Below are 16678 nucleotides of genomic sequence, written 5' to 3'. Positions count from 1 at the left end.
ATGTGTCAGTATGTCAAATGGTGAATCCAGGGCCTATCCTGGTTTTAAGTTCCCTTTTGTCCTATATGCTGCTGCTTGCAGTTTGGGATTAGCTTTAATTCTATAACCACATTAGAAGGGTAAATTGAGAGTCACTGGTTGAGGATTAAGAACACCAGCATTAAAAATAGCTGGCACCATCACTTAGCAAAGCTGGAGTTGTTTGAAATAGGCTGCAGCTGCTGAATGTTGGGACTGCTGCGGGTGCACAGAATCGTTCCCACGCAGTACAACGGCAGCTCATTAACCTGTGTCTCCATCCTTTCCAGGCTGAACACCAGGGAGTTCTGCTGGTCTGCAGGGTTTACTTCAAAGTAAAGTATCATCTACTCAAATCCAGTGGGGATGCATGTGTATTACCAAGTATGGAAAAGATATCTCATAACTGATGAGCAAAAGTGAAATTAATGCTGTTTAAGAGTCTCTGGATGTTTAGCAGTAATGTAGGCTATGTTGATTAACAGCTATTTATAGCAGATCTTTGTGAGCTGATCTTCTTTTTCCCCTTCATTGGCATAAAGTCTTTTATCAGGCTTGTTCCTCAATAAAGCAGTTGGTGACTTTGAAGAAATCAATGCATATCACTAGATTCTTCTCTAACACAAAATTATGTGTGGAAGACTGATCTGTGATGCATGAATGGAACTGGTTGCATTTGGTTAAAAAAAAAAAAAAATCTGTTACTGGAAAATCTAATTGATTTCATAGTTCATATTACCTGAAAGATTTATGTAGGAGTTTTGTTTGTTGTTAAATGAAGAATATGAGAGTAAGCAACTCTTCAGTGTAAGCTAAAATAGTTTATAGGAGGAGGGATACATCACTGGTATGTACCTACATCTATACAAGGACCATGTATGGTAAAAGTCACCTGCATAAGAGAACAAACATAACAATTGAGTGATTTTGTATCTGCATACAGAAAAGCAAAGGAGGCAAAATTTACTTCTTCTGGAAGACCTTCTTGTGCCACTATACAGAGGGGCTAATTTCTAATACGGCCTTCAGCAAGTGCTTTTTGTGTTAAAGGATTTAACTCAACAATGTCCAGAGCTTTAAACCAGTTTATTTAGGATAAAGTAGTAATGCAAATCTTTATCACTCACAAGTCAGTGTCCAAGTGCAAAGGCTAAATTGAATTTTAATTATGTCGGCAATCTTGCTGGGGACAAGAAGCAGATGGAAAGACTCTTTTTAATAAAGGTAAAATATGCCTGTAAATTGCATGCTGCACAGTATGAAGCTGTAAGACTCTCAGTGATATATGCAAGAATATCTTTATCTATTGATGGAGCAGTTAGCTTTCTTATAAATACAGAATCTGTGCCTAATGACTGAAAACCTTGTTTTCATTTCTTAATGTAGATAAAACAAGTTGATAAATTAGAACAAAAACTCGAGAAAATTTGAACTGGGGTAAGAAATGCAGTGATGGTATAGATCTTGTGCTGAATGTTTGTCAGACATCTTCAGGGAGGTCTAATTGGGAAGATGAGTATCTTGTTGGGAAGATTAATGTCAGTGAAGTAAATATGGTGACATAGTCAATGATGTAAAAGCAGAAGATGAAGGTGAGCTGTAGTTCTTTACCACAGTCCTTTACTCTATTTCTTTTTTTTTTGCTATCTTGATCTGACCCATGATCTGATGAGACCTGAAATATTGGTGCCAGCTTTCAGGAAAGAACAAATCCTAGTAGTACTTAGCCTATGCTAGAGATCATTAAACTAGAAAGGGAAAAAACCTTAGAAGTACTGATAAGAAGCTGTATGTTACCATACAGTGTTTAAATATACTTTTTGCTGAATATACCAGGAGATTAGTTCTGTGTTTGTATGTGGCAAGAAAATACATATATTTTTTTAAATGTTGTGTTCTTACTGGCTGATGTAACAAATTTAACTATGAAGAGTTTCTATAATTCTGCCTGTGTTCAGTATATTTTTTCTAAGTAGCTGGCCGTATGTCAGAGACTTAAAGTGCATGATTAAAACATATGGGAATGGTTACACTGTCAGTTTTATCTTCAGAGCTTAAACTGTTTTAAATGTGCAGGTAGGTAACAAAACATAAAGGTCTCTAAGAGGTATTTTCTGAAGTGTGGTGAACTTAAAGATTGAGTCAGCCTTTCTCCAAAGCTGGGCAGGTGGGAGGGAATGGGCAGTGGTGAACTTCAGAACAGCGGTTCTCAACCTGGTTATGGCTATGCCAGCTGGAGAGGGGAAATGTTACTTGTTAATAGAGCAGGAAAGAAATACTTCTATAAGCAGAAAATAGAGCTGCAAGAAGAAAATGGTGGAGATGTAATACCTGCCTCCTTTTCCTGCAGAATGGTTTAAATCATGTGTTTAGATAAAACTTCAGTCAGCGTGGGAAGTAGCTTGTATTGGTAGTTCAATTGACAGCTTCATGTAGTAGCATCCAGCTGCATTCCAAATTTCCTTGAGGAATTTAAAGCATTGTGTAAATGCTGAAAGAGATGATCTGGACCTGTCTTAGAAGGTAGACGCCATAATGCTTTTCTGAGATAATTAAACCTTGAAAATAGGGGTGGTAGTGGTATTCTAGGGATACTTACATGCTGCAGATGAAGTGATGTTGGAGGGCAACAAAACCCAAAACCTTAGCTTATTGGGCCAATGCTTTCTTCTAAGCTGCTACTTTTAGATAATGTGAACTTTTTTTTTTTATGTAACATGTGGGATTGCTCAGTGAGGAAAAACCTACTATAGGCTATCTTTAGTGATGATCTGCAAGTGATTTAAAGAAGAATTTCCAGAAGAACTTTCTTCTGTCAGTCTGTGGAAAGCGCCCTGCTTTCAGGAACACTCCTGCCTGCATTATCATGAGCTGTAGAAACTGGAGAATCTGTGAATTCCTCTTCTTTGAAGATGAGTTTTGTTGAGCTATATCCAAGAACGAAAGTAGTATATCTCGGAGACAGGCATTATGCCTGCTTTTGAGGAACTGCATGGACTTTTTTTTTTTTTTTTTTTTTTTGAGAACTGTCAGGTTTGCTTTGTTAGGTTGAAACAAGGTCAGCTTTGTAATTTGGCATAGTAGCTGTATTTGCAAAGTTCTCCTAGATAATTGAGGGATTTTTTTATTCCAGTGTATGTCTTTTTAATTTCAGGAAACTTAGTACATTAGTAGACAGACATGATTTCTGTCCTGCAGACTCCCAGGAATAAATAGCTGGTGGTGGTGAAGATCTGCCTATGCACAGGAGGTCACAAAGTCAATCTAATTAATTTAGTTTTTCCTAAATCTTCATTCCCTTCAGGCTGAAGACAGAATTGTAGTGAGGAGTAAGGCTGTTGCGGGTAGTCAGTGGGTATTGATGATCCTTGTTAGGGTTGGAGGGGAACCCTCAAAAAGTTGAAGGAAAGAATGTCAGTCAGGTTTAAAACACTATGTAGGTTTTTCTGCAAATATTTACTTTAATTTGAGATGTAATTAGGTGGCACAGCCCTTAGATGATGTTTTGATGGGTTCGATTAGTTGCTGACAAAGATAAAGGGACTGAGTCATGAATCTTGCTAATCTTTTAAAATATGCGTTTTGTACAAGAACAAAGAAGCCCTAATATTCTTTTTGATGTCTTTGAAATCCAACCTAAAATGGGTCTTTTCAATCTTTCTAAAATTGCGGCTTTCATACAGTAGGCAAGAGGTAGAATAATTTGTCAAAATAATTCCTGCACTTTGTTGTAATAGCTTTCACAGAATGTTATAAAGTAAGAAGCATTAAAAATCTGTATGAAATAATCCATTTAATTATGTATGCTTTGCTGTGTGTAATAACAAGTATATTGAATAACTAAACCCAAATTAAATTGTTGTGTTTTTTTTTTTGTGGTGAAGTTTATTTCTTTATTAAATACATTATAGATCACATAAAGTATTTTTTTACTTCTCAGCTATAAAACTGAAGATACATTTGACTTACATTAGGTAAATTTGACACATTAAATTGATCAGCTGTTAAGGGTGTCTTAAGGGTTCACTATCAACTGTTTAAATAAAAGATAAGTAGAAAACCTCTGCTAAATCCTATTTCTTTTCTAGTAAATAGGGTCAGATTTGCTTCTCAGGTGTCTGCTTTTATGAGATAGTTAATTGAAATTTAGATCTATTTAGTAGTAGGGGCTGGAACTAGTTTTTTAATCCAGGTGTATTTTTGCTTTAAAAAACAAACTGAATAAACTGATGCAGAGGAATGTACTTGTTTAGACATCCTCTTCAAGGGTAAGGATGCTGTGGACCTGCATTAAAAGCCTCTTAAAGCTCTTCTAACCACACGCTTAATATTTATTACTGAGCCTTTATCTTTCTCTCCATCTTTCCCATCAAAGTCATGATAACAAAATGGCTTAATGTGATACTGAACTATGAAATCTTTATTCAAAAAATGGATCGCACACTTTGAAACATTAATAGTGAAAGTGTGACTCAGCATTGTTGGAAAAGCTCCCGTTGCCTTATTAACCTTTCGAACAAGCCCTTAAACATATTTGCTTGCAATTATGCAAAATGTTGAATACAGTTAACTTTTTATATTTGAGAAGCTCGATGTTCAGCTCTTAAGAGCTTGTTCTTTATTACTTAGTTTACAGAACTTGATAATTGGTAGCTTGTCTTGCCATCTGTAGGAAAAATATTTTAATTTTCACCAAATGTGTGCATGTACTTTTTAAAAAAAAAAAAAAAAAGATATGAATCTTGAAAGTCTAGACTGCATAGCTGAAATAACTTTTGTTTGAAGTTTATTGCGTAGTGTACCATATGTGTTTAAATAAACCCATATTTTTAGCATTCCTTTGTGTAAATGCATTTGATTAAAGTGTTATACCTGCTTAATTGCCTTCGTAGACTTGCGTTTTGATGTTTTGATGCCTGCCAAAGTTTACTATGGCCTCTTAAAGATAAATACATCTTACTGTTTTCACATTCCTTATACAGTCACTAACTACATTCCAATCTCAATATATATTTATGAACATTGATAGTTGTTTTTTTTTACGATGAAATTTGATACCCTTAAAAATTCCTCTGTAAAGGTACATTGAATAGAGAGAATGTTGCTTATAGCGTTCTTTAATATAATGGTCTGTGGTCTTCATGGTAAGTCAGAAAATGTGTGCAAGTGAGGATTTGAGAATCTAGATTTTGTGACCTCTGGTAAAACATGTAGAAATACTAACTTTCATACATCAACTGCAAAATAGACAAAGGAAATGGTGATAATTTATGTTGGAAGTCAAGATTTATTTATTTTTTTTTTCCTGTGGGCAGTTTAAGGTTTTGCTTACAAAGGAAGAAAGACGTTTTGACAAATACTTTTTCTTTGGTCCTTACACAGAAAAAAGAAGTTGGCTTGCTTGATGCAGACATATACGGGCCTTCAATTCCAAAGATGATGAACCTTAAAGGAAACCCAGAATTAACACCAAGTAAGTGTGAAGTGATTTTTATGTTGTTGTTTCATTGTTCAGGAATGAGCATAGATGTGCCTCCTTGGTGTGGCATGGAAGGGGGTGCAAACAGAAGATGTAAATGCAGTGTATTCATTTCTTAAATTTTTGTTAATGAGATAGCTGTACAAACTAGATTTGAAAGCAACGAGCGTACTTGTGGTCTTTGTTCATGTCGGTCCACAGGCTTTGAGGTTTTCATGGATTATTACTGAAAAGACTGGAAAAGGTAACCAGGAAAGAAAGGATATTGTCAGTGGGTTTAGACTTGCAGACAGTGAGATTCTGATCCCATTGTAGAACATATTTTTGTTTTTGTTTGTTATGTCAGAACAGTAGTCTGGGGATGGGGGTGTTGGGGAGGGAGACTAACCTAGGAAATAAGAGAGACCATTACAGTAGTTAGTACAATGTCTTTTCAAAATGTCATTGAAATGGTTGCCTTTGATATCTCTCTCTCCAGCCAAATACTCAGGGCCACTTGATTCTTTTTTTTTCTTTAATCTGGAATTGTGAGTTTAGAAAAAACAGTCATGGTGAGTACCAGAAGTAGACGAAACTACTGATTTTACTTCTGTTGGGAAGGATTCTGGTGTGAGGAAAAGCAAATTCAGGCAGGAGAGTTTAGGGAGAAGTAAGGAAGACAAAGTAGAAAGGTTACATTAAGTCTGTTCACCTTTCAGAAACATAACTTCCACTTTGGCCAAATGGGAGTGGAATTGAAGAACAGCTTTATCCCGCTAACCTCTGAGATGATAGGGTTTTAGTGCTTTGTTTTGCTCCTCTGAAAAATTTAGATGCAGTAAATTTAGGATTACTGTCTGTCTCCTTCTGTTTCCACCCTTTAGTCCAGAGAAAGAAGTAGTAATGTATTTCTATACACAGATGCACTGCAGGTGGATGAGAAGATGTATGCTTGTACAGGTGACGATCCATTTGAGTACTTTTCAAGTACCTAGCTTACAAATGTAGAAATCATTTAGATACTTTCACAGAGGGAAAGAGATTACTTGGTTTTATTTGTCGGGCTTCTGATCTAGTTTTTGAAGGTGAAAGCTAACTCCATTGTGTAATAAATAACTGAATCTTTTCACATATCATCAGTACATTTTGACTTCCTGATACTACCTGATTTGACTTCCTTGCATTCTCGTGTAATTTGGGACCTGCTGAAAGTGTGTCATATAAGCTCTGTTCTCCTGTAAAATATAAATAAGTGCATATATATGTGTGTGTATATATATATATATGTATGTATGTATTTGAAATGCATTATGTGATATGAGCACAAAGGACTATGTTGCAATGTCTTCTTTATCTCTTGTTTTCCTTTTTATATGATATTAGGTTATATATTGTTAACAGATGTTACTTTTTCCTTTCTAAAGATGATCATGTAAAAGGTTACTTCTCCATCTTTTTTCCTCACTGCTAGAAAATTGGCTGGTTAGCTTTGAAATTCTTACAAATCTAGCCATGTATTTTATGAACTCATACCAAATTTAAATCTATATCACAAATAAAGAGGAAGTTGCCCAGTCTATTTCATATGGTCGTAACATCTTATTTGCTAAGAATGCAAGGACTTAAAACATATACATTTAGGTATTAGGACAGATCAATGTTGTGATATATAAACTTTGTAGTCTGCAGATACTTTGAGGATACAGCTGAAAATTAACTGTACGCTTTTGTCTTGGCATGTTTGCTGTGCTGTGAAAAACACAGCATTCAGTGTAACAGAAATTGGAGGATTTCCCTGAATTGAAATTGCTTCTGTTGGCCTGTAAACACATTTTGATTGCAAACATATATTCTTTCTGTCTCTATATGGAATGTACAAGGAAATAATACCAGGATTTAAGAACATGCTTCATTTTTAAGCGACAGCAAATGGATTAGCGTATTTCAAAAGCGTGACATACAACACAAGTCTACTGAGAAAATGATGTAACAATTCAGTATGAATGGTTAAGGGGTGCAATTTCTATTTCAGGAATTCTGTTTACTTTTCAGTGCAGTATAACCGTGGAGTTGATGAAGCTGTGGAGTAGCAACAATGAAAGTATTGACATCAAGATGATTTGGTTGTGAAAATAGGATACTGAAAGGCATAGGAAACTTTAATTGTAAACATCAATGTAAACATCAAACTTTATTCTAGTGAGTAGCAATGATAGGATATGCTTGCAAGAAAAGATCAATTGTAGGGGTGTGCGTGTATGTACTTATTTTTCTATCTACATTTATGTATATATTACAAGTATATATGTGACCCTTTTGATGAAGTTTAGCCTGGTTTTCTAATTTCTTATTAGATCATTTAATTATCTTTATTTTCAAGAATAAAACTCTGAACAATTCTTGTTTCGTAGACTATGACAGAAAACAGTTCTACACATTAAAGATCTGTATTAACAATGTTAACTTTATCAGTAAGTCAATTAAAAACATTTTAGTAGCATGGCAGTCAACAATTGTGTTTAAAGACTATTTCTGTCCACAACATGAGACCTGGTTGTGAAAATGATGAGTAGCAGCCTTCATTGTTACTGAATCTCTACAGTAGTTCTAGGAGGTTCTGATCACTCTTGCACTCAGATTCCTAATTATTTTTCCCCTCACATGTAGTAGTCAAAGAGGGATTAGGGATGCTTGGCACCATACAAAATAAATCTGCAGCAATTATTACATTTGAATAGAGAATGTTATAGTCGCACTACAATTGAAATGTGGAGTTTGTCTAAGTTCATCAAGTTCCAACCCCCCTGCGCTGGGCAGGGACACCTCCCACCAGACCATGTTGCTCAAAGCCCCATCCAGCCTGGCCTTGAACACTGTCAGGGATGGGGCATCCACAGCTTCTGCAGGCAGCCTGTTCCAGTGCCCAAAAGAATTTCTTTGTATATATAATCTAAATCTACCCTCTTCTAGTTTAAAGCCATTACCCCTTGTTCTACCATTATACTCTCTAACAAGAAGTCCCTCCTCAGCTTTCCTGCAGGCCCTCTGTAGGCACTGGAAGGCTGCTGTAAAGTCTCCCTGTAGCCTTCTTCAGGCTGAACAATCCCAACTCCCTCAGCCTGTCTTCATAGGAGAGGTGCTCCAGCCCCTTTATCTTCTTTGTGGCTCTCCTCTGGGTTCTTTACAACAGGTCCATGTCCTTGTTATGCTGGGGACCCTAGAGCTGAACTCAGTACTCCAGGTGGGGTCTCACAAGAGCAGAGGGGTAGAATGCCTTCCCTCACCCTGCTGGCCATGTGTCTTTTGATGCAGCCCAGGATATGGTTGGCTTTCTGGTCTGCAAGCACACATTATCAGCTCATGTTGAGCTTCTCTTCCAGCAACACCCCCAGGTCCTTCTCCTCAGGGCTGCTCTCAATCCATTCTCTGTGTAGCCTGTATTTGTGTTTGGGATTATCCTGGCACAGATGCAGGACTGTGAACTTGAGCTTGTTGAACCTCGTGAGATTTGCACAGGCCCACCTCTCAAGCCTGACCACGTCCCTGTAGACGGCATCTCTTCCCTCCAGTGTGTTGACTGCACTGCACATATCGATGTCATTGGCAAACTTGCTGAGGGTGCAGTGACCCTTCCCAAGACCGAGATATTACGAGTGCATTCCAGGAACCTCCTGGCTTGCCTATGCCTTGTTGCACTGTCCCTTCAATGGATGTCAGGGTGGTTGAAGTCCCCCATGGGGAACATGGGCTTGTTAACATGTCGCTCTCCTGTCTGTCCATGGAGGGTCTCATCCACTTGGGCTTCCCGGTCAAGTGTCCTGTAGCAGGCTCTCTCTGTAATGTCCCTGCCCTCTATTTAATCCTGACCCATAAGCTCTTGGTTGGCTCCTCAGCCATCCCCAGGCAGAACTCTGTGCACTCCAGGTGATTGTTGACAGAGAGGGTGATGAATTCAGTTCAAAATGAATTAGGAATTCCCAGGGAGGAGAGAGTCTGTATAAATGAAAGGTACTCCACTACCTTAATCTTGCAGACTTGAGTACGTTGGAGAAAGTCTGCTAGCATTTAATAGGGTATCATTTGAATTACTTGTAATTCATCAAGGTCAGGGAAATCCTGGTTAATAAGTTCATGACTGAATTTAATTAGTTAATAGAGGATTATGTAACTATGGGATAAATACTAACATCAGCTACAGTATATACACAGATCAACATTTCTAACACAAGTAATGAACACATTACTTCTACTTTTTCCCCAAATAGGGTACTTGAAAGCTGTTTTCTGGCTTAGTGGACTGCAAAAGTTGTTTTCTTTTTTTACTCTGCCGTTTAAACTACCTGGCAGAAAGTAAAAGCTGTCATACAGCTGCAAGGATATTGTCCTTTTGCTGGATAAATGTAACATTTTTTCACTTAAATGATTGTGAAGATTGTGGTGGACTTCTTTATTTATGGCAGTTGAGTGCTCTTTTAATATTTTGAAGCTTTGCTATTCTGTGATGCTTTCAGTATCCTTTTTATTTCTTAGTTAAGTAGTATATTGAAAAGATCACTAGTAGATGTGTTTTCAAACTTTGGAATTGAGAAGTAATTCCTGAGAGAATGAAAGCAGTGGGTGTGTTGCAGCCCTGCTGAAGCTAATAATACTACAGGAGCTACAGAAATGCAATTACTGATAAAATTCTAAAATCAGGAATAGATATTTGCATTTTTTTTTTCCCTGGGATACATTTATGTATCTACTGCTCTTCAGTTTAATATCAGAATTTCTAACAGAAAGGGATGATTTAAAATACGCTCTGTAGTTGCTGTTTAAAGATGTCTACGTGAAATAGTCATCAAGGGATCTGGGGATCCATTTTGGGGTTATTTTCCCTAGTTAGGTAATGGTATATTGATAGGGTAGTTGTTCAGGTAACCCTGAAGTTCCCCAGTTATATGTGAGAGATGAATTTTAAAGACAGAATTTGTATTCACCACCTTTATGCTTTACCAGTGGAACTTTGTCATGATTAATTCAAATAAAAACTAAATTTGATTGTCTCAAAAAAGGCATTTTGTTATTGCTACTGCCTCTTGATTTGTGTTAAATAGTGCGTAGTTTAATGTTTTGCGTTACTGATTCTATGTTGAAAGTAGTCTGAAGTGAATGCTGGTCTTTTACTGCTGGTGTGGTCTTCTCACAGTTTATGTAGGTGGCTGAAGGAGAATAGTCACACGTCAGATTTGTTGGGCTACAAAGACATGCAGTTCTATTTCTGAAGATCTCAAGTCAGGGCCAGACCCTCTTTGGGTTTATCAGGGGACTTTGTTAGAATGGGACTTTTTTTTTCCCAAGTACATTCAACATCCCTATTTTTTTTAATCTAATTTTTCACTTCAGCAGACAAACTTCACATCCTCTCTGATTCTCGTACCTGTTTGTTGTCCTTAGGCTGGCAAGTTTAGTCTGCCCTTTTAACTTGCTCTCCTTTAGCTATTGCTAAAAAGCATATGCTATTTGCACCATCCTTATTCATGATATTTAATTGGAGACTAAGCAGACATGTCTGGGCTGCAAAAACTGTTTGTGTTGATTCCATTACAGAAGAGGGTCAGCTGCAGTCAGTGGCATTGCTTATTGAAAATCCATGCACTGGTGAGAAGACTGGTTTGAGGTCAATGTCTTTCCTTATTATCCCAAAAAGCCATCTGATATTCTCAGGCAACCATGCATTGAGAATAGACTGTTTACGTTATGCAAAAATGGTAAACTCTGGCCTAGTATAAAAATATCTTTCTGTTTGAGAGGCTAATTCAAGTAGCTATTACAATGAAAACAAAAAAGTGAGAAAACACAGCAATGCTGTACAGGTATTTCAGCCTACATTAAGTAAAATAATTTTAAATGAAAACAAAAGAAAGGTGTGGTGATGGGAAATGGGCTTTCTTAGGATCATCCCAAGCAGTTCTGCAGTGGCTCACTGCCCAAGTACCTGGTTATTTTTTTGGCTTCTAGGATACTTTTTCTTGGTGGTGTTCTTGTTTCCTATTCAGGACTGGTAAGTTCCAAAAGTTCCAGCTGCAGCCACTGGCATTATAGGTACACAGGCACTTTGAAAATCTGTTTCAAATAGTCTTGAACACAAAATAGTAATTCAGAATGTTGTAATTAGTTGTATTTCTATTTTGGAGGCTCTTTCGTGTGTCATGAGGTAGCTGAAAATGAGAAGAATATTTAAATGTTAAATTATTTATTCTGGACCTTGACTATTGCCCTCAAACCTGTAACAGTTAACCTTGAACTTGATTCATTTGGAAATTTTTGATGTCACTTATGGAAGAAAAATGGTGACCTTTACTTGGGGGAAAGGAAGTAGAGAAGGAGTATAATGGCAATCTGATCAAGAAGTGAAAAGGAATTAAAAATATTTTGGGGATGAGTATGGAAAAAGGACTGTTTTAACTACAATAAAGGCGTCTATTGCTGTTGAATCTTTATTTTTAAATTTCTTTTTCTTCTTTCCTTTAAGTGGATTTTATGTTTGGCCAAAAAAAAAACCAAAAAACCAACAGCTAACTTTCTCTTAAAATACTCTCTTCTGGTTTCACTAGATATTTTGAAATCACATATCTAGATAGTAATCATACCATATTGGGTTAGATTTATAGTTTTGAAAGACTTAAGACTGCCTGTGTAGTTTGAGATGACACCAACCCTGCAAGGGATTGTTTATAAGCATGTATTTGTTAGCTGCTGTTTAAAAAGTAAGAAAAAACAATTAGTGTAGTTAACTTGTTAAGATTTATTTTTTCATTATTGAACAATTCATACTTAAAATTAAAAAAAAAAAAAAAGTAAGATGATAAGGTAGGGAACATAGTGTGTAGTAATTAAATTTTTTACTGAGAGCAGCCCTTTTGGATAAGGGGCAAATGAAATTTCACTAAATGCTATTGCAACAAATTACTGAAACACAACGAGAAGCAAATACATGTCAACATGTCAGGTACTTGAAAGCAGAGTATATTACTCTTCATATTGTAAATCCTGTCATGTGGTAATTATAAATGTTTTGATATGGATTATGACTAGCACAATATTACAACGTTTACTATTCAAGATGTGAATGGTTCATCAGGTTCAACTTTTATACAAATTGGAACCAAATTGCAAAATGGTTTTATTATAATAAAATGGTAAACATGCATTTAATTGTATGTATGTAAACAACAAAAAAAAAGATTCATTTTCCTTTTTGTACACTGAACACATTTATTTACCTGTTTGCTTATTTCAGAGGAATACATGTAAATGTTTCCATCCCTCTTATCTGTAAGAAGTATAATTAAAGAACTGTAACTAATTCTGAACTTTCTCGGTATTTTCATCTAGCAGTTTCACTTTCATGCTTTATCTCTGTGGTTTTCTTGCTGTATCCCTTCTCCACAGTATAACTGAGTGCTTGTTCAGGAGAAAGAATAAAACTGAATACATCAAAAATAGAAAAATATATTTTAATCCTTTCCCTATAGTGACAGGAGGCTAAAAGTGACAAAGTTTAAAAGCTAACATTTCTTTCCCTTGATTTAGTTGATAGTCATAAGTCTTGTAAAGAATCCTGAGCTTCATTTTACAAATGGTGAAATAGGAATAAAATCACAAAAAGATGTATGGAGGCGATTCATGAGAAATGCAGAGGGGAATATTTAATACACAAAGAACACTTTATTTGTTTGTCTTAAATGGAGAGTTAACAAGTTTACTGTAGTTTTCATCTGTCATTAGCATCCAGCAGCTTCAACAGTTATTAAAATTACATATAATCATTTGAACAGTTTACTTCCTTCTGTTTTCATTGACACTTTCTTTTTTTTTGTCTTGATTACAGTATATAGCCTAAAAAGGCTGAACTGACTCAGATATATTGAGTTCCATGTTTTTTCTTGGAAAGCAGTGGATGCCCCTGGTTAACTGCAGGGTTTTGTTGAAGTTAGATCTTAAACTGAAGGGAGTGCATGGGGAATGTCTGTCCCTTGGGTTCGTGGTACTCTGTCGTGTCTGTTGTCCTGTGTTACATGACTGACTTGGGCAATCCTCCTTTCACAGCAGCATCCGAAGCAAGGCTGTGCTTCACATAACTTGCCTGATAAATACTCATAAAATACTGATAAAAACTAGTCCTGTGCTTTTATTCCAAACCTAACAAGCTAATGATGCTTAAAAACATAACAAAGATATGACTAAATCCTTGTGCTGTTTGCTTTTGCCAGGCTTAATTTGGATGTATAATCTTCCAGTAAGCAATTAGACCTTTTGCTTTTGGGTAGGACTCATCTCACAGCTGCAAACCCACTCTGGTAATGAAAAGCCTCTCACAGAGCCTTGTTGCCTCTGCAGTCTGCCGGCAGGAAAAAAGTAGTGAAAACCTAATGGGAATGCTAGGCCAACTAAATATGAGAAGCAAATCTTTTGGAAAAAGCCATGTTTCTTTGTGCATTTATTTCTTGAACTTGAATTGTGTTGCCAGTATTGAATAATGTTCTTCGAGTCTCTGTGGTGGTTTACTTTGGTTTAAGCATTTGTGATGCCTCCATGGCTAGATAACACTGTTAGCACAGGGCGTAATGGGAAATCGCAGCCTTCCGCTTTCAAGCTTAAAATACAAATTGCAATACATTTGAGGCAGTCCTTCAAATAAATTTGTAGCAGTGTGAAATCAAACTTGAAGTCTCAATTAGTCTGTCACTTGCCATAGAATATTCTGGGCTTCTGGTGTAAGCAGTTAAAATGATGCTTGTGACTCTGACCAACCTTGTGGTGACAGCAGCCTGCCTCTCTGAGGTGGCTTGGTGGCTGCTCTGTCATGTGATGCTTGGGCCCGGCTGCTCCGTGCTGCTTGCCCCCCTCCCCTGCACCTCGCTTTCCTCTCACATCACCATGCTGTGGGTGGAATTAAGTTGCCTTTCCATGGGAAACTTGCACCATTCTTAACATGCTGAAGCTACCCCTTCAGAAAGTATGGCTCACCTGTACCCTCAGTGAAAGCCTCTGCACACCTCTTAGCTCCCAAAGGCATCTGGGGTGGTGTGAGACAATTCTATTGACACCAGCAAAGCCCACTGTTTTGTTAGTCTGTTTCCTTTCCTGTCCTATGTCCCCTTTTTCCACAGCTTAAAGATGATTATTTTCTACGAACCTACTGAAGTTATCTACTTTTTTATTTTTTATTTTTATTTTCTCTTGTTTGTTAGAAATCTGTGTTCAACCCTGCCTTGTCTGGAGCCTTCCAGTCCTTCACTGGAACTTGGATCCTCCCATTAGAGGCTTCTGATCTTGAGAGCTGACTGTCAAACTAGACTGCAAATAACGTCCTTATACTTCTGCATAGCAACAGCCATATGAAAATTACTGTTTGCTCTGATTAACAGAAAGTTTTGTGTAAGTTGGAGCCCTAACTTAGATTGATAGAATATTCCGTAGTCACTGCAGCATGAAATTGTATACAATTGAAAAGCAGATGATGCAAAAAGTTGTTCAGATTTTACAAGTGACCATGCTGAAAATCTGTTTCAGCTTGTCTATATGTATGGCACGTTAATTGAGTTTGTCTCAGATGATTTTGTTTAATGTACTGGAATCCACAGCATATTCTGCACTGTCTTATTCATTCTCTGACTAGCGTGGTGGCAAAGTGCTTTGTCGTGCCATACATCTTCTGTGTTTGAGGCAGTGAGACATGGCTGAGATGTGAGGAGGAGTAAAAATGGCAATTTGTCATGAAAATCTCAGCTAATGATGAGCTGTATAAACAGCAGCAGAACCTTTAGCTTTGTTGTGCGCTGTGAAGAAGTACCAGCTTGCTGAAACTTCAATAATTGTATGCCGAGGAGTTGCTGCATGGATTTTTATTTTAATAAAATACAATGGAAGATGAAGGAATACTTAAAGTTATGAGCTATTTAGAAATAGAAATATACTTTTAAATATATTTCTAAAGCTGCTGTTTTAATGCTTAAATGTGAGATGTTAAAATGCCATTCAGAGACTGAGGTATTACAGACAAGATGTGTGATTTCTTTTCCTACTTCTTTCTGTTGTATACCGATTACGCCTAGGTTAGCTGCTTTTATTTTAATTCTTTCAGTTTCAAGGGAAAATAAGCAACATCAGCTATAAAACTGAATGTTTATCAGTTGTCATTACATGCTTTCTAACGTTGGAGATTAGTGGAACCATGGCTCTATGCTGCCTTTGGGAAGGATGCAGCACAGGTCTCCAAATCTGCAGGAATCTTGAATAATCTGTAGCACAGATTTCACAATCTCTCATCCATAAAATGAGATACTACCTCCCTGCATGGATGTTACAGAAATAACATCCATGTAATAAGCTGCCTTTATTTTTCTTAAGCAGTGTGATGCCTCTTAATGAGGTATAGTGTAACATCAAAACCTTCTGGAATAATGGTCTACACTTGCCTGATGAGATGAGACTGAAAGGAAGCTTCTGCTTGCTCTAGTGCTTCAGTCAACAGATTTGAAACAAAACCAACAGTTGAAATGTCCATGCCTATAGGCCTCATAGCTATGTACTTTGATGGTAACCACAGGTTAGCACAGCACAAACGGCTATGCCAGGCTTTCTAGAGAAAAAGAACTCAGTTCCTTAGGGTGATCTGCATGGCTTGGCATTTGGGGAAAAAAAAATAATTCAAACCCCAAAGCATACCTCTTACCAAATGCAGAAGATCCATCCTAATGCCTTCAACATCATTCTTCCCCCAGGGAGTAACAACCCAGTCCTCAGACCAATCCTAGAACACTTTTAATCAGCCATCTGCTGAACTGCTCTAATGAGCTTGCACACGTTTGCTTTTTCCAGTGCCCTACCAGAAAAGGCATTTTATTGGTAGTTTGTTGGTGCTCTATTGATCTTATTGATCTGGGTTTGCACATTGACTGAAAACAAAGAACCCTTTAATTTAGAGCCATTGAGCTTGCTTACAGTTTGCAAACAAGGAAACTGATCTTTTAACACAGATGGCATAGTAGGGCTGTGTCTATTACAATTTTAAGAAATTAGATTTATTTTATTTTCTCTTGGTTTTCTGAAGCTGTATAGTAGGCATCTCATCTGATAACAGAGAAGGAAGTGTTAACTGTACTCTGAAAGAAATAGGAAATAGAGATGTTACTGAGAACTCATTTCGCTTAATCT

General features: G+C 37.0%; 1 protein-coding gene across 14 annotated transcripts in view; it reads left to right on the top strand.

Moving 5' to 3' along the window:
* Positions 1-16678, top strand: part of NUBPL (NUBP iron-sulfur cluster assembly factor, mitochondrial) — a 103933-nt gene that overhangs the window by 24859 nt on the left and 62396 nt on the right. For all 14 annotated transcript variants that reach the window (XM_084521212.1, XM_084521220.1, XM_084521221.1 and 11 more), the window contains one exon: positions 5401-5491. Coding sequence is in view for 10 of the 14 variants with exons in the window: in XM_084521217.1 (XP_084377343.1) it covers positions 5401-5491 (91 nt within the window). In the remaining 4 variants the exon portion in view is untranslated. The remainder of the gene's footprint in view (positions 1-5400; positions 5492-16678) is intronic.

Source organism: Aythya ferina (assembly GCF_964211825.1).
Source record: "Aythya ferina genome assembly, chromosome: 5".
Classification (NCBI taxonomy): domain Eukaryota; kingdom Metazoa; phylum Chordata; class Aves; order Anseriformes; family Anatidae; genus Aythya; species Aythya ferina.
This window is presented reverse-complemented; position numbering and strand designations above follow the sequence as displayed.